General features: G+C 42.5%; 1 protein-coding gene across 1 annotated transcript; it reads left to right on the top strand.

Annotated features, from left to right (window-relative positions):
- The first annotated feature begins 785 nt into the window (after positions 1 to 785).
- Positions 786 to 18635, top strand: mlsl (malate synthase-like). The gene is made up of 14 exons (XM_038270450.1): positions 786 to 922; positions 3053 to 3271; positions 4479 to 4569; positions 4687 to 4763; positions 4920 to 5030; positions 6261 to 6320; positions 7023 to 7179; positions 7262 to 7460; positions 9464 to 9542; positions 9685 to 9777; positions 9850 to 9922; positions 10611 to 10678; positions 18059 to 18183; positions 18305 to 18635. The coding sequence occupies exons 1-14, from the start codon at positions 806 to 808 to the stop codon at positions 18459 to 18461; spliced, it is 1626 nt and encodes a 541-aa protein (XP_038126378.1). The 5' UTR covers positions 786 to 805; the 3' UTR covers positions 18462 to 18635.
- The last annotated feature ends 296 nt before the right edge of the window (positions 18636 to 18931 follow it).

The raw sequence follows: 18931 nt of genomic DNA on the forward strand, positions 1-18931 counted from the left end.
GGGCTGCAGCCTCCCTCGTCACAGCATTCAAACACCCCCATGGTGGGGGGCTGATGCAATTGATGCAATTGGTCTAGAAACAAAGGTGTTGATGGAAGCAGCACAGCTGATATTTCTCTCCAGGATGGAGTCACAGCCAAACAGGAACAGACCAGATGAAGCTACTATGAGAAAAAGCAGAGAGAGCAGAACGTTAGAGATTGAACTAACAGATTCTGCAGAGTGGGAGAATAGAGATAGAATGAAGCAGAATGATGAAATGGGGGTCCCTATGTCCTCCAGCAGTCTAAGCCTATAGCAGCATAACTATAGAGATAGCTCAGGATAACCTGAGTCACTCTAACTAGAAGCTTTATCAAAAAGGAAAGTTTTAAGCCTAGCCTTAAAAGTAGACAGGGTGTCTGCCTCACGGACTAAAACTGGTAGTTGGTTCCACAGGAGAGGAGCCTGATAACTAAAAGATCTGCCTCCCATTCTAGTGGGAGAATAGAGATAGAATGGAGCAGAATGATGAAAAGGGGTCCCTATGTCCTCCAGCAGTCTAAGCCTATAGCAGCAGAACTATAGAGATAGCTCAGGACCAATTAGCTACCGGTATGTCTCTTGGCTGTCTCTAGAAAAACTCAGGCTTCCCCCAGCAGAGTTGGAGGTGGTGTCTGGGAAGAAGGAATTAGGTCCATTTATTTTTATTTTCAATATTTCTATCATTCTCATAGTAAATCATCATATCTGGAATGTGCCTTGCAACTATTTCATCATTTGTTTTTTGTTGCCAAACTCTCTTCCAGGTGCAGAGTAGATCCTCATGGAGCTGTCTCCACCTCCCAGAGGCCTAGAGGCTGAGTATGCAGGTCTTTTCACCACTGGCTCCCTCCACTTCCTCCATGAGCTGATTTCCACTTTTGATGCAGAGGTGGAACAGGTAAATTCAAATTCAATACAAATTTAAAAATACTTTATTAATCCCAAAGGGAAATTAAATAATGCAATACCTTGTAGGTTATTTTCAACCCGGTGATGTGGGTTTTGATAGCTGTAGGCAGGACGGATCTACTCTAGAGGTCTGTCTTTCACTGATCTGGATCAGCCTCTGACTGAAGACACTTTGTTGTTGTTTAGAAATCTTCTGAAGACGATGCTTACTGTTGTCCAGAATGTTCTTTCCTTTATGAAGGATTCATCTTTGTAAAATAATCTCCAGAGGAGTTCTTAGAACAGAGTCAGCCTTCTTAATTAGCTTCTGAACTAATTCATTAGCTCTAATGCTGTTACCGCATCAGATGATGGCAGAAGAGATCAAAATGCAAAGACCGAAGGACCTAAGCTTCCTCCAGAAGTCCAGTCCGATCTGTCCCTTCTTGCAGACGGCTTCCTAGTTGTGTCTCCAGTTTGCTGTCCAGCTAACACCAAGGGATTTCTACTCCTCCACCTTTCTGCAGATGAAAGGACAGGGAAAAACACAATTTTATCCCTTACCTTAGTTTTTTTAAATAGATAATTACTCCTCGACTTTTATTCTGGAGGAAAGGAGCAAATATAGAAAGCATGGAGAATTATTAAATAACACTTTTTTCTTTAATGTGTTATTCTTTAGTTTTTTTTATCCCTGACCAAACATTTCTGATATTGTTCTTCTGAGGACTGTTTTCAATTTTCTTCCTCTATGCCTCCTTTTATTTTTCTTATGTACACTAGTTTTTTTTCTTGTTAAGCAGTTCCTTCTGATCGCTTGTGATCTATGGTTTAATATTTGGGAAGCCTTTCATTGTTCTGGTAGGGATGGTGTTATCTACACAGGACTTTATGTAGTCAGTCAAACACTCTGTGCAGTCTTTAGCCATAGAACAACCTTGCAGGGCTTCTTCAGCTTCCTGTGACCATCCTCTTACAGTTCTTTTTATTGCAGGTTGTTCTTATAACTTGGCTTGTACTCTGAGCAAAAAAAACAAAAAAACAAAAACAAGATTGTGATCTGATTTCCCAAGAGGAGGTCTAACTCCAGAGATGTAGGAATCCTTGACATAAAAGAATAAGTCTAAAATTTGTTTTCTCTGGTTCAGCAGCTGACAAACTGTCGGAATGTTTACAGTGTAGCAGAGAGTGAGACGTGATAAAAATCAATAGTTGTTGCCACAAATGCATTTGGCTGTTGCTTTTCTTGCCAAGCATGAACTGAACTGTTTAGATCACATGCATTGCCGTCAACAGCAGAAGGTGGAATATAAACAGTTACTAACAGAACAATGCTGAACTCTCTGAGCTAATAATATGGATAAAAAAAACAACTGCCAACAGATCAATATCTGGCTGCAGTGATGAATCTTCACAGAATCATGTCCTGGGTGACACCATCTGTTGTTCACAAGCACTGCCAACCTACTTCCTTTGAATTTCCCAGTCTTCTTTTAACTCTTTCTGCTCGTATGGTCAGAAAGCCTGGCGGAGGGACGCTTGAGTCTGAGATATGATCCAGCAGCCATGTTTCAGTAAAACACATAATGCTGCATTGCTGATATTCTGGCTGGGTCCTTGGTAGGGCTTGGAGTTCTATCTTGTTTCCTAAAGATCTCACATTGCCCATGATAATTAAATGAATGAATAAATTTAAATGTCTTGTTCCTCTCTCTTCTTCTTGCTTCTGCTCTGCATCCCCAGCGCCTCCGTTTCAACTCAGCTGTAATTTGCTGAAGTATTTAAAGTATTATTTCAGGTTTAGAGATGTTAACAAGCTGCTTATGGGTGTAGGAAAATAAACTAGGGTTGCTGTGGTTATGCATCATAACAAGTATCCACAAAGTACAAAAGCATCAGTGGAAATCCCTCCAGTTTTACATTTCTTTCATCAACTAAGGCAAAAAACTTCAGGAAACAGCAACTCCAATTCAGAAACGGAGGAATTAAAGTTCTCTTAAAGAACATCGGAGGCCAGCTAGCAGAGCTGCTCCAACATGCAGCCAGTTTAAGCCGTGTGATTCTATCAAAAGGAGCTCAGAAGGACATCTTTGAACTGAAGGAATGAGGGACAGGATCTCTTTATCCTTTTATTCTTTAGATCCTTCAGCTGAGAGCGTCCAGGAAAGCTCAGCTGGATCTTTCAGGTGAACTCCCAACTTTCTTAGAAAGCACCGCACACATCAGGGAGGACCCAGACTGGAGGGTGCTCCCCGTCCCAACCAGGCTCCAGAAAAGGCACGTTGACATTGGAGATATGGCCCCCTTCGACACGGGTCGCTTCCTGAGAGCACTGCGCTCTCCAGCACAAGGCATTCAGGTGAAGCACATTCATGGTTGAATAAATGAATGAATGAATGAATGAATGAATGAATGAATGAATGAATGAATGAATGAATGAATGAATGAATGAATGAATGAAGAATGGATGAATAGCAGCTGAGCTACACGCAGGGCGGGATTTACCATTAGGCAATACTAGGCAGTTGCCTAGGGCCCCAAGTTCCTGGGGGCCCCATAAAACTCTGTTTCCATGTATGGTTAATACAACCTTTTCTTATTTGTCCACATTAATTATGTTTTTGATAAAAATCATTTGGCTAAAATGCCATCAGAACGCTGATAATATTAAGTGTGTCTGTTTTATGGGTTGTCTTCTCACTCAGAGGGCCCCCTGCCTATCTTTGCCTAGGGCCCCAAATTTCTTAAATCCGCCCCTGGCTACAGGTAGAGCAGCTTTATTTTTTATATTTGCTTTCTTCTTTAGATAATTGGCTTTTCTATCGTAATTTCTGTATGTTGGACATGAAAACAGAGTACTACCCAACTAGAGAGGATATGGTTTGATAAAGGAAAGGATCAAAAAATAAAACAGTGCCTGGAAGGTCTCCACGTTCTGTCACATGATTACCCACAACTGCACTGGTCTGTAAAATAAGTGTTTGCCAGGTTAAAAAAGAAAGGTGCCACAATGAGGCATGGTTTTCATTTTATTCCTGAAACATACCTGGAAAGTCAGGTGTGGCTTCGTGTTTACGCCCTTTTATCTCTGATATCTCTGAGGAGGATTTTACGGAAGTCACCTTGAAATATTTCTGGGATTAGTGTTCAAAACCATGACTGATTCACCTGATCACAGTTTAACCAGATCACTCTTCAACCTAAACAACAGCCAGTCGGATCAAAGTCCAATCTGATCGACAATCGAACAGATCAATGGATAAAAAGGCGATCTGATCACTGTCTGCATTTGGTTGAAAAGTTAAAAGCTGTAATATTCAGATAATTAAAATCTGGGTTTTCAGCTTCTATTATTAGACTAATAATAATAATTGAACTTTATTGATCTCACATTGGATTTAACCTCTGCATTTAGCTCCCTGTCAGGTTCTTGTTGTGTTCTCTGCATCCCCCCACATGCAGGGATATCTCCTGATTTGCTAATTGGTTCTGAGTTTTTATTCGGACCTTCAGTCCTTCCATTGTTTAAAGCTTCAACTATCAGCTCTTCTTTTCCTTCCTCTCAGGTTGACTTTGATGATGGGAACTGTCCAACTTTCCACAACCAGATCAAAGGTCTTCACAACGTCCTTCTGGCAGTGAGCAACCGGCTCCCTGGTGAGTGTCGGACTTCTACTTGGGCAATTTTTCAGCTGTGACTTTGCACTGCTTAAGAATATTTAGGGGAGTATCATGAGTCCTGATGTTCTTATGATTTCTGTTTGGGGGGATCAGATGTCCCTCACATTTCCCAGGCTCCGGTGCTGATGCTGCGTCCCCGGGCCTGGAACATGGTGGAGCACCACATGATGGTAACATGGACACTCTGCTTTTACCTTTTTAAGGCCACTTTAGTGTTCATTAGTGTACTAAAAGGTGCTGATGATCAGTCATAGGGGGTCATTGAGGCTAATGGGTTTGAAAGTCTTAAAAGTGTTTAACATGCTAATGTTTGCTAAAACCCTCAGGTGGAGGGAAAGGAGGCTCCTGGTCCTCTCTTTGACTTTGGACTCCTCATGTATCACTGTGGAAGGACACTGCTGGAGAACCACAGTGGACCATTTTTCTACCTGTCCAAGGTAAACCCAAACACATGTATGGTTCACAGATAGGTTTCTAGAGCTGCCCAACTGGGTTTTTCTTCAGCTTCCCAGTTTCTTTGGCTGGGGGGGCAGCAGCTCAGAAGGTGGGGGCTTGTTCTGTAACCAGTGGGTTGCTAGTTTAAGCCCCTACTCTGTCTTTTTCATAGCTGCATAAGTGAAAGACACTTTACCCGCCTTGCCCACTGTTGGAAGTCAGAGGGTATAGTGGTGCCACTCAGGGGGGGATTTACCATTAGGCAATACTAGGCAGTTGCCTGGGGCCCCAATTTCCTGGGGGCCCCATAAAACTCTGTTTCCATGTATGGTTAATACAACTATTCCTTATTTGTGCACATTAATTATGTTTTTGATAAAAATCCTGTGGCTAAAATGTCATCAGAACGCTGATAATATTAAGTGTGTCTCAGCCCCCCCCCCCCCCATCAGTGTCCACCATATTGGATCAGTCCATTTGCTGCACATGTTCAGAAAGGTCCAAACAGACAGCAGCAAACCATTTGAAAACAAACCATGCAAAGAGCAGTGTTGCCAACTTAGCGCTTTAGTCGCTATATTTAGCCACTTTTCAGACCCCTCTAGCACTTTGATTTCTAAAAAGCTCCTAGCGCCAAATCTAGAGACTTTTTTCTGCTACTGGAGACTTTGGAGACAACATCTAAAAGCAGCGAACTCTGCTCTCCAGAGCGAGTAGATTGGTAACCCCGCCTCCTGCTCTCCTCTATCTTGTCTGCTGTCATGATTCATGCAGCTATTATTTCATCCAAATGAAAAATGGAGAACAGATAAGCAGATCATGGCTTGTCTACAGTGAAAAGAAGGACTGGGTTATTTACTTTGGCCTTTTTGGAAACACAGGAAGGAGCAATCAGCTAAGTGAGCTTAGTGCTTGGAAAAAATCTTTCATTCCTTTAGAGACAGCATGAAAAGTCAGCTGAGTACAAAACATAGAGAGGAAAACAAGAAGAAAAGGGACAAGAAGAGAGGGACACAACCTAGAACAGATAATGGATGTCTATTCTATTAACATTTCTCTATCTGGATAATGGGGCTGTTCTATGTATTCTCTATTCAGAGGGCCCCTGCCTGTCTTTGCACAGGGCCCCACATTTCCTAAATCCGCCCCTGGCTACAGCCGAGCAGATTTTCTGTGTCTCTTTCAAAGCTGGATGGTTAACTGAAATGTTTCAGCTTTGCCTTCATTTGCAGGTGGAGAGCCTGATGGAGGCCAGGCTGTGGAACAACATCTTCATCTGGACGCAGCAGAAGGTCAGACTGCAGCGTTTTTGTTTTCAGTTAAAATAATGATTCCAGCTCGCCATCAAGTTGAGGGATGAAATCAGAACCGTTTTGTTTTTAAAATTAGATCATATAAATTAGATCATATACATAATAAATTCCTGTCTGAACGAGTGGATGGATCACAGCTGTAACATCAAGAACTCAAGCATTAGAAATCTGTGTACATTCAGTTTATTTCTATAGCACCAAATCACAACACATGTCACCACAAGGCACTCTAAAGTTCACCAGATCATCCAGTCAGATTGATTCAAAGTTTTCTTTCTAAGGAAAACCAGCTGATTGCATCGACCCATTGACTTTTCAGCAATACAAGCATGCTTGTAGCGACAGTGGAGAGGAAAAACTCCCTTTTAACAGGAAGAAACCTCCAGCAGAACCAGGCTCAGTGTGAGCGGCCACCTGCTGAGGCCCACTGGGGTTCAAGGAGACAGAAGCAGACATAGAAAAAGAAGCATAGATACAAAAGGCAACTGTAAAAGGTGACCCTGCCAGGAAACATTCAGCCTTTTCTTCCGCAGTGCGAACAGACCTGGCTGAGCATTTAGTGGCACATCAGAAGGTTGATATCCAAATGATCTGAATTACTTTAGGAGTCCCACAGGACAGTTCTTTGGTTCCTTTGAGGTGTGGAGAGATGTGGGTGAATGAGATGTTCTCTGTGTGCAGCTTGGCCTGCCGCTGGGCTGCATAAAGGCGACGGTGCTGATAGAAAACGTCTTGGCAACATTTGAAATGGACGAGATCCTCTACGAGCTGCGGGAACACTCGGCAGGGCTCAACTGTGGCATCTGGGACTACTCTGCCTCCTTTGTCAATAAGTTTGGTGAGACAGACACGGTTCCCGCTGCTTCGGCAGGCCAGGCTTTTAGAAGGAGCCACTGCTCTACAGATGCCACCTCTTCTAGGTCACCGTCAGGACTTCCTGCTGCCAGACCGCAGCAAGTACGTCAACATGGAGAAGCGTTTTCTGCGCAGCTACATGGACCTGCTGGTCCAGACGTGTCACCGACGTGGAGCGCTGGCCACAGGAGGCATGGCCGCCCTGCTGCTGCCTCCCAGGCACCAGGAGGACTCCTACCGCAGGGTGCTGGCCTCCGTGGAAAGGTAAAAAACCCCTAAGATCAGGCAGCGCCGAGCACAGCAGAAAAGGCCTCATAATGTCTAACAGACACGGTTTTTTCATAGGGGCATAGAAACAAAGCCTAAAGTAACAGGTAATAGTTAGATGTATTAAGTGAGCCAGAGACACTTGCAGCCCTGCAGATGAGATAAAAACTGTGATCCAACAGTGAGACAGTTCTACAGGCAACCAGCTTGGTTACTGCAGTTATGAGATACTCCTGGCAGCAGCGGCTAAAGCTAGTCTTTAATGTGTGCAGTAAAGAACTTTTTAAATATATGCCCAGTATTAAATATTGTCTGTACCAAACGCTTTAAAGGTTACCTTACAAGATAGATGAATGTCGTGATATTTGGGAATTCGCCAGAAACCAATAGATCAGGGGGAACCAATTACAAACCATAGGGGTCCAAATAAAGAAAATCATCAACCAGTAAAGGTCCGCAGACATTTTTAATTATAATCTGCTACTTTAAACAGAATTTAACACTGAAGTAAAATTAGGTGTTTATGCATCCATGATGTACTAATAAAAAAAAAATAGAACATTTTTTTTACATTTTAAAATCTAAAAAGTGCGTAGAGAACAATAATCGTTCAGTTTGGTTTATAGACAATATCCTGACTCACCTTTTTTTTAATAAAACACCTGAACTGAGCATTTGTTATTTTCTTTCTTTTTTCTGTCTTAATGTTGGCAGTGGGCTTTAGGCTGCCCTGCAAAGCTTTAAACCTGGGTTTGAATGGAGACTAAGTCATTCTCAAGCACATATCAAGGAGCTCATTTTGAGCCTGGATCCAGATTTATTGTTGATTCTGTTCATGGTGGAGAATCCTGCTTCACAGCAGCAGGTTGAGTCAAACATCCTCTAAATGTTCAGGGTCATCTTTGAGCACCATTTCACTTTTCTTTCACCAGTTCACCACAGTTCTTCCAGCAGTCCACACTTTCTCTGCTCTCTTTTTCTCTTCTCCTTCTTTCCAATCGACCCCCATTCCAAAGGGGTGGACCCGTTCATCTGTTTCTATTTGCATGTTTTCTAAACTAAAACAAGGCTTTGTTGCGCTGCTGGATAAAACCTGGAACTAAACGCTATTTCTGACATTTTGAATAGAAAAAGCTTCCTGGATGGAAGAGAAACGTCTTCAAACTTGGAAACAAAGTCCAATGGATTGTTTTTTTTTTTTTCAATTTCTGGGAATGACTATGACCTGGATGACTGAGAATCTTCACCAGCAGCGTGCTTTTATATTCTAGATGCTCATTGATGTATTCTGATGTTTGTTTTTAGGATGATGATTTTTATTTCTGCTATTAATATAATTATCATATCAGGACATTACTGATCCTTTTATTAATAGTAGAAAAAAACCTACCCAACAGTTCTGAGCTGTGTTTCTTTGTAATGAAATGACATCCGGTTCCAACAGAAATGGCGGCTGTGTCCCAATGTCCGCCCTGATCCCTACATAGGGCAATACAGTATACAGTGGTTACGCCATATTGAGTGTCCGAATGTCTAGTGAATGAAAAAGTAGTGGGCTCGAAACTTCCCACAATGCACCTGGAAAAGTAGTGATCATCAGGAGACCTCTCCTCGCAAAGCATCATGAGTTTTTTTGTGACAGCGGCGACAAATAACAAAGATGGCGCAGGCAACGTGTGGGGGGGCAAAGTCATGTGACCAGCGGCGATCGAAAAGTAGTGATCATCAGTCTGAACAGTCAGTTAAAGTTCACTATAAGGTCCACCACAGTGTCCCCTCTCTATGTAGCAATGGAGGTATTTAGGGGTTAGGGCGGACATCCGGACGCAGCCATAAACACCTGGTTGGTGATTCCCAGCTGGTACGCATGAGATGATGGATTCGTCTCACCCCTCGTTTGTTACAGTCACGCCTAGGAGTGAAAAGTCTGCTGTTCTTTGGGGTAAAGTCCTCTGGTCTTTCTGAGCCAGTAATAAACTTCCTCTTTTTTTGGCTTCTAGACTGAAGCTGTTAGAAATCAAAGCAGGCGTTGACGGCTTCATGGTGTACGACATGGATTTGATCGAACCTATGCAGAAAGTAAGTTCCCCTACCGGATAGAGCGTCTCTTACGGGCTCGTTCTGATGGATGGGTTTCCATGGAAACTGAGGCTTCAGGTTATAGCATCACAATAACCCTGCCTGTGATCGAAGGACAGCGCTGATGGTTCTTCTCTTCCAGCTCTTTAAGCTTCACAGCAAGGGTTGCAACCAGCTGGACCAGCTCCGAGGAGACGTGGCTGTGACTCCTGAGGATCTGCTGTCCATGCCCGCGGTCAGTGAGCTCTGTCCGAGCACCATGCAGCTACACAGCGTCTGACTGACTCAGCTCTGCTGTTTTTCTCAGGGAGGAGTCACCCTTCATGGGCTGAGGTATAACATCGCAGTGGGCGTGCTCTTCATTAACGCATGGCTGGCTGGTGAGTTCTTGCGGGGGGGATGTTGCAGCGGCGGATAACCCAGTCCTTCTTTTCACTGTAGACAAGCCATGATCTGCTTCTCTGTTCTCCATTTTTCATTTGGATGAAATAATAGCTGCATGAATCATGACAGCAGACAAGATAGAGGAGAGCAGGAGGCGGGGTTACCAATCTACTCGCTCTGGAGAGCAGAGTTCGCTGCTTTTAGATGTTGTCTCCAAAGTCTCCAGTAGCAGAAAAAAGTCGCTAGATTTGACACCTGTTCCTACCCACCCACCCCCTTGCTTTCTGTCCTTTTGATTGAATGATAAAGAAACAAATCTACCTTGATAGCAGATCGCATCAGAGCGTCGGGTTGCACAGTGAGAACAAACATGGTGAGCTGTGAACTTTTAAACCCTGCAGGTTCATCGTACAGAGTGAGCTGTAGCTGTGTGCAAAATATCGTACAGTGTATGCCCGGCTTATGTCTCCTCTATGTGTCTGTGAAGAGGATCACAACATTTCATTGATGCCGTCTTCCCCATACAGACAGTCAGAATCTGTGTGGTTCCTGCTTAGAGCTCACAGATCAGGAGAATAACTGCTGAAGGCATCATGGCTAATTTTCCAAATTGAAAGTTTGAATATGATGAAATAAGTCTAAGAAGATTTAAAGATGACGGTTAAACTCCATGCTGTGTTCCAGGGAGAGGCCATTTTTTCTACAGAGGGCAGGTGGAGGATTCAGCCACAGCAGAGATCTCAAGATCCCAGGTAGGTCTGAGAAACATTCCTGATCCAACAAACCACGGCGGACTAGAAACATCTAAGGCAAACAGAACCGTGTTTACATTCAGACTCAGTGGGATGTTGGTTTTTCACCAACCCAAAGCAGAAGTCTCAAAGAAAAGGACTTGCAGGACATTTTGTCCCTCATTCCAGAAAGTGAAACCCACATTTTATAGATCCATTAACCATAGAAGCGTTTGAAGCATTCGGTATCTAAGGATATTACACTTCTTTTTTTTTTTTCAATTTTTATTTATTTTAGTTAACTCAGTAAACAATACATTCCAAGGCAATATGGAATATAAAAAAACACAGAACAAAAACAAACCAAAGCATAACACCATAGCAGAGCCTGTATATAGTTATGTAACATCCAGTATCTCCTTATATTTCAGCCATTTCCCCCATCTTTTTACAAATAGGTCTTCTTTCACTTTTAACTTGTGTGTCAGTTGTTCCATTGTCAATATGTCGTCTATAATTGACATCCATTGTTTGTTGCTAGGGGGGTCAGATTTAAGCCAGTTTTTAGTAATGGCCTTCTTCCCAGCCACCAGGAGAATCTTAATCAGGTATTGGTTTCCTGCATGTACTGATCCCTCCAAATGTCTGAGGTACAAAACAAGACAAGATTTAGAAATCACATATCCCAAGACATTGCAGAGAACCGAGTGAACATTCTCCCAGAAGGGCTGTATGTTGGTACATTTCCAGAATATGTGTGTGTGATCTGAATCCATATCACTGCACAGTCTCCAGCTTGGTTGGGGAGTGTTCGACTGTTTGCTTTTGATTCTTGGTGTGATGAAATATCTAATTAAGTTCTTCCAATTAAATTATCTCCATGTCAGTGACTGTGTAGTATTCTGGTGTGTTTTCCACAAATCCTGCCACATTCCCTCTGAAATCCCTTCACCCAGCTCCCTTTCCCATTTGACTTTCACATATAATGTTGATTCTTTTTTGGATTCCATTAAACAGCCATATATAACTGATACTGCTTTTGGAATACTGTCACTATATGCCTGAACCAGTATTTTTATGATGGGGTGAATTCTATCCTCATTTGTTTTAATATTTTTGGAATAGTAATCCCTCAACTGCAAATATCTGAATAAGTCCTTATTAGTTAGATTATGTGCATTTTTTAATTCTTGAAAACTTTTCATTTCTCCTTTTTTGATAATTTTGCACATGGCTGTAATTCCTTCTTCTGCCCAAAGTTTAAATGTTTCATCATATTTTCCTGGCACAAATTTATCATCAAATGCAATCCATTTTAATAGTCCAATTTCCTTACCTATTTTTAGTCTTTTCACTATGGAATACCATATATCCAAAGTGCAGGATATCACTGGGTTAGGGTCATTTTCCCCTCTCAACCACGCAGAAGATTCTAATTCACCTATATTTGCTTGAATTGGGTTTTTATGTATAGATATCTCAATATCTTTCCATCGAGCTACATATCGCTCATCACACCAGTAGATTAAATGACGTAGCTGAGCAGCATGAAAGTATTCTTTCAAATTTGGGAGTGCCAATCCCCCTTTATCTTTAGGTAATTGTACAGTAGTGTAGCGGATTCTGGGTCGTTTACCTCCCCACACAAACCTTGATATGCATTTGTCCCACTTATAAAACTGCTCTTTTGATATGTGTACTGGTAGGGATAGAAATACATATAGCAAACGTGGCAAGATGTTCATTTTTACCACATTTATCCTATCAGTTAATCCCATCGGGTAGGTACTCCATCTCTCAATATCTTCCCTTATGTTTTTGTCAATGTGTAAATAGTTACTTTTATATAATTTGGGAAGATCTCTAGTTATGTTTATGCCCAAATACTTAATTGATTTAGCTGCCCAGTTTATGCCCCATTCCCTGAGTTCTTGACTTGGTGAGCAATTAAACATGAGAGTTTGAGTTTTAAGTATATTTACTTTGTAACCTGAGTATAAACCGAATCTTTCCAGAGTTTTTGTCAGATACTTAAATGAATTAACTGGGTTTTCTAGGTATATTATAATATCATCAGCAAACAGACCTATTACATGTTTTTGTTTATTTATATCTATACCTTTTATTAAGGGGTCCTGTCTCACCATCTGGGCCAACGGCTCAATGTATAGGGCAAACAGTGTTGGGCTAAGGCAACAGCCCTGTCTGGTTCCTCTTCCCAGAGTGAATCTTCCTGACAAAGAGCCATTGACCTTTACCCTAGCTGTAGGTTTGCTATAGATAGACCTGATGCATTGAATTGACTTAGTATTAAATCCAAATTTTCCCAAAGTTAAATATAAAAATTCCCAATTTACTCTGTCAAATGCTTTTTCAGCATCTAAGCTAATCAAAGCTGCTGGTATAGTGTCTTTATGTATTTTATGGATAATATGTAATGTTCTCCTAATATTATCTTGCGTTTGTCTATCCCTAACAAACCCACATTGGTCCTCATCTATCAGGTCTGGTACAAATGTTTGGAGTCTCTTTGATATAATTGAAGTGTACATTTTGTAGTCCACATTTAATACTGATATCGGTCTATAATTTTGACAGTAGTCCTTGTCTTTTAGGGGTTTGGGGAGAACTGTAATGATTGCTTCCGTCCAGGAGGGGGGGACTCTGTCATCACTCATAACCCAATTAAAAGTTCTGTGGAGTAGAGGTGTTAGTTCTTCGCTGAACTTTTTATACCATACGGAAGTAAATCCATCACTACCAGGTGCCTTATTGGATTTTAATTTGCCAATTGCATCCCGAATTTCACTGGTTGTTATTTTTGCCGTTACCTGTTCATTTTGTTTTGTGCCTATTGAAGGGAGGTCCAGGGAGTCAAGGAACATTTTAATGTTTTTCTGATTCAAAGCCGATGACTCAGTGTAGAGTTCTTTATAATATTCTCTAAAAATATTTTCAATTTCTTCTTGTTTATATTTGGGTTGATTTGTTTTTGGGTCATAAATTTTGTTGACTGTGGTTTCTGCTCGTTGTTTCCGTAAGCGTCTCGCCAACAGTTTCATTGCTTTCGGGCCTGATTCATAATAGTTTTGTTTCAAATATCTTGCTTTTGTTTCTACTTCGTGATGTAGTAGGTTGTTAATTTCCTTTCTCACCTCATTCATTCGTTTATTAATGTTTGGGTCAACTTTTCTGTTTCCCTTGTGTTTCTGTTCTAAATGTCTCAATTCCTCTATATAAATTTTATATTGTTTTATTCTTTCTCTTTTGAGATTACTTGTAATTGCAATCAGTTTACCTCTTATCACTGCTTTTAAGGCATCCCAAAGTATTGCTGGATTTGTTTCCTCATTATCATTTTCCTCCAAGTAGGTCCGTATTTCTGCCCTAATTTGCTCAACAACTGATTTGTTGCTTAGTATCCCCTCATTTAGCCTCCATAATGTATTTTTTTGTCTACAGTTCAAGTGTGTCTTCAAATATATGGCATTATGGTCGGAAACATCTGTCCCTCCAATCCAACTATCTTGTATTATATCTCTATTTTCAGTCTGCATGAAAAAATAATCAATCCTAGAGTAAACAGAATGTGACCTTGAGTAATGACTAAAATCCCTCCACAGTGGATGCAGATCTCTCCACACATCAAAAAAACCCAACTCCTCCCATGTATTCCTGACCAGTTTTGTAATAGATTTCTTATTTTTCTTAAGGCTGGTTGTATCTAAGTCATAGTCCATTATCACATTCAGGTCTCCCCCGCATATACATATACCTTCAGCCTCCATAGCAATGATATCAAATAGTGACTTAAAAAAAATCTTATTACTCTCAGGAGGGGCATATATATTTACTAACGTTATCATTATTTGGTCTATTTTCCCTTTTACAATAATGTAAGTTCCCTCTTTATCTTTTATTTCCTTTGTGCACACAAAATTTATTACGTTGGACATCAGTATTGCAACTCCTCTTTTCCGAGCATTAGAATATGAGCTGTAAAAGGTATTCTTGAAACCAAATTTCTTTAATTTCTCATGTTCTGCTTTACTAAGATGAGTTTCTTGTAGGAAGTTGATTTGCGCCTTTTCTTTTTTAAGCTTGGACATTATTTTGGCTCTTTTGACTGGGTTTCCCAGGCCATTAACATTTAAAGACAGAATCTTAATTACTACTTGCTTAGTACCCATATATTACCTTTGTTTTGATAACATCTTGAAGATTAATCAACAGGCTTTCAGTTAAACAGTCATGAACCATCAACATTTTTTGTAACTGTTTAAAACTTATTTGAACTATACACAAAAAAAAAGAAAGTGAACTCCATAAAGAGATGTCAACAACCCTCCTCTTCTGCTGACTCTCTTTTTGATTTGAGGGGGAAAGCCTTACCAACAGCAAGGACCCCCTTCCAGTAATGAGATTTAACCCATGTAGGATTAATATACCCATACCAGACCTTGCAGCTGCATTACAGTCCCTTTTAGGCTAACAGTCTATTAATTTATGACCCATCATAACAACAAAAATTGTATACTCAGGTAAATTTTACCTTTCTGTAGCAGGACAAGTGATACCAAACCCATGTCTATCTATATTAAAGTTTATACTGGTGCACGTATTCAGCCTGTGTTTTTTCCTCTCAGGCGGTATTCTTGCAGTCGTCCCCGCGTGCGTCTGCCGGCCTCTCCAGTGCGTCCGCTCCCGGTTTGCTTCCATGTCGCGGTCCCGGTCGACAGCATCCTTGTAGCATGCGTGGTCTCCCCACTGTTTGTCCCTGCGTCATCCACTTCATATCCTCTTGCCCGTAGGTCGCTGTTCGCCTCCTCTGCACTAGAATATTACACTTTTACCTCTAATACAAAAATGATCTCTAATGTGATGATGGCCATAAAGCTGGTCAATTAAAAAACACTGAACTGTAAAAATCAACAATCAGCCGTTTAAAATCAATACAGAGTCATCAGCTGCTACAGCACCCCCCACTACTGCATCACCACAGGTCTCAGACCTCTGATTTAGTCCATTGGATTAAGGTCCAGAGTCCAGAATTTATGGTTCTTCAAGTCTGCTGTAGTTCCTCACTGATGTTTGGTGCCATGTAGAAATGCACGATATTGGGATTTTGGCCGATATCCGATATGCCGATATTTTAAAACTCATGTAGCCGATAACCGATATCGATACCGATGTTAAAGCTGGACAAAAATAAGTAGTCATTGAAAATAGCAGTTTTGTTATCCATTTCTGACACTTTGAAAAATAATATAGTCAAATATATTTTCATATGCTGATATCAAATTGATTTTTAAAAACGCGGTATCGATCTATTTTACTTTCAAAATCTCGTGAAATCTCATCGTTCTGTTACAAAATCTCGTGATATTTTGCAAATTCTTGTGAGATTTTGTTAGTAAGATACCGCGTCAATATATCAACATATAAAGTATGGCAAAATTTCGTTAATTTTCGGGGGATTTCGTAGCGTAACGATGACATATAGCAATATTTCATTAGTAAAAGAGATTGATATGGTGTTTTTAAATGGCAAAATATCAGCATATAAAGATATTGTGATATTTTAATGTATCGATATTTTTTCCCTCGTCTTTGGAAGTTTTTAAGTCTGTAAAAAAGAAGTTTTTGAGGAAGAAGAAGAAGTGGTATTTTTTATTTTTTTTTGGAGACTTTAGAAACTCAGAAGCTGATCAAATATCGGGTTAAATATCGGTGGGGTGGCCGATGTCCGATATTCAGTTTTAAGGCCGATACAGGCCGATACCGATAGGGGGCCGATTATATCGTGCATCCCTAGTGCCATGTTCTGGTCCTGGTCCACCGGGTTCCCTGCAGTTCACATTCAACGCAGCCTCAACCAGAACCTGATGCTCATCATCCTCCACCAGGACTGAATCGGGGGGGCAGCAGAGACACCCAGACTTCCTTCACCTCAGCCTTGGCTGAAGCTGGACGAGGTGCGGTTTGGTTTGGCCGAGTCCTTCCGGTTTCCTGCTCTTCCACTGCATCAAGCTCACCACTGGGTGGTGGTCGGTGGACAGCTACGCCCTTTTCTTCACCAGTGTCCAAGATAAGCAGCTAGCATGCAGCCTAGGATGTCCTTTTGCACCAATGGACATCCATATGCCTGAACATGGTTCTCATTATGAACAGAAGAAACACCACAGGGTTTCAGAGCTGGGGGTCCGTTCCTCCTGATAATGCCCCTCCAGATGTCACTGTGGTTTCCCACATGGAAGTTGAAGTCCCCCAGCAGAATGAACCCCAGGAAGGGGGCTATCCAACCCCCCTCCCCCCAGGACACCAACAAGGCCTGGCACTCCGTCCTGCTGTTCGGCACATGCCCCTGAAACAACGTAGAGATCTACCCCCCACCTGAAGACAAAGGGGTGCAACCCTCTCGTCCACCAGGGTAAACTCTGACAGAAGGCAGCTGAGCAAACCCACCCCACCCCAGCCCAGGCCAAGGGACTCTCAAGAGTAGAAACGAGGAGCTGGGTTGCAGAGCTGAGCTCGGGCTCTAGCCGGTACCGCTCCACCTCCCGCTTAGCCACAGGCTCTGGGATCAGGTCACCTTTGTCTGCTCTCTGTACCGGTCCCTCATGGTTCCTCTGCAGGTGGTGGAACCACTGGGTTCTCAGCCCGGCCAGGTCCTATGAGGAGGAACCCGACCACTAGGTGAACAAACTCAACCCCAGGCTATGCTCCACCGTACCAAGGGGCTTTTTTGACGGCTCCATGTCTGACCCGTCACCCAGAATCTTTTTGTCCTGGCCTCTGTGATCATGGGGGCAGTAGAACCAGTACCCCCCCGTACGGTTGTGGTTTGAGCAGCGACTCCATGCTAAGCTTCATTGAGACGTTGGTTTCAGCAGGACTTGGTACCGACCCACACTGCCACAGGTGCCAAATGCTGCTCATTAAAGATGGTGCTGGGCTTGATTAGCCAGCAAACGGGCTTGATCAGAACCCTATGGAGGCTCTATGGTTGTCCAGAGGGAGATGAGTCCCTCCAGAACCAACCATGCCATCATAGCGACCTGGGCTTCCATTGGACCCCAGAGTTATCTTCATAATCAGAATCAACGCGGGCGATTTTTGATTCTATGTTTCATAGATCTATAGAATGCCTTTCTGGAATGATTTAGAACTTCTTATGAGGGTCCCACATTTTTAAAAGAGCCAGAACCCAGATAAAATTCTACTGCACGGATGTGGACCCAGATGGAAAGGTTCTGGTTAAGGTCCAAAGTTCAAACCGAACTTAAGCAGAAGGCTTGGAACCTTTCAAGGGTGAAACGCTTATGATCCTGGTTCATAGTTCTGGATGTAGTTCTGCAGAACTCATGGCCCGCTTTAACCAACTGCTTCATGTTCTGTCAGGTGTGGCAGTGGATCCGTCACCAGGCCCGGCTGGAGGAAGACGGCAGGGTGGTGAGCCGGCAGCTGGTGACCCGGCTCACCAAGGAGCTCAGCGCTGAACTTGGTCCACTGGCTGGTTCTGAAAGGTGAGCAGCTTCAAGCATCAGTGCTGTTGACCCAATCACACGTGTGTGGTTCTGCTAGATGACCCAAAACAACCTTAGTGGAACTAAAGGGTTCCTGAATGTACTGGTTGATTTGCTGCAGGATGGAACAGAACCTCCACACAGCAGCAGACATGTTCCTGGAGGTGGTTCTGAAGAGACACTTCCCAGAGTTCCTCACCTCATACTTGAACCTGGACCACACCTTCCTCCGCTCCCACAGCAGGAGGGAGGAAGGCCGATGGCGCGCCAGGCTGTGAGGAGAGAGCAGGACCAGGTTCTCCTTCCACCAAACCTTCCAGCACCACAGAAGAACAGGTTCTGTTCTTAGGGTCCAGAACCAGCTAAAACCCAGGAAGGAGTTATGTTCTAGAATCAGGCCGGTTCTGATGTCTGAAGCTGAGCGGTTGGACCGGTTCTGAGCTTCCTGCTCATCGGAAAGCTGGGAGATCAGAACCAAGCAAATGGGTCTTAATCTAAACCAGGGCTTCTTAACCCTGGTCCTCAGTGCCCACAGTCCTTCATGTTTTAAATGTGTCTCTGATTCAAAGGACTGCATTTCCTCAAATGCTGCAAAGAATGTTAATTACCTTTTCATTCAGGTCAGGTGTGTGGAAGCAGGGAAACACCTAAGACATGGAGTGGGCCCTGAGGACCAGGGTTAGCAAACCCTGATCTAAACAATGTTCATCAATAAATCCTCTCCTGCTCTGCTTTGCTGTCTGACATA

This window comes from Cyprinodon tularosa, unplaced genomic scaffold (genome assembly GCF_016077235.1).
Source record: "Cyprinodon tularosa strain WSP-4 unplaced genomic scaffold, ASM1607723v1 ctg760, whole genome shotgun sequence".
Classification (NCBI taxonomy): Eukaryota; Metazoa; Chordata; class Actinopteri; order Cyprinodontiformes; family Cyprinodontidae; genus Cyprinodon; species Cyprinodon tularosa.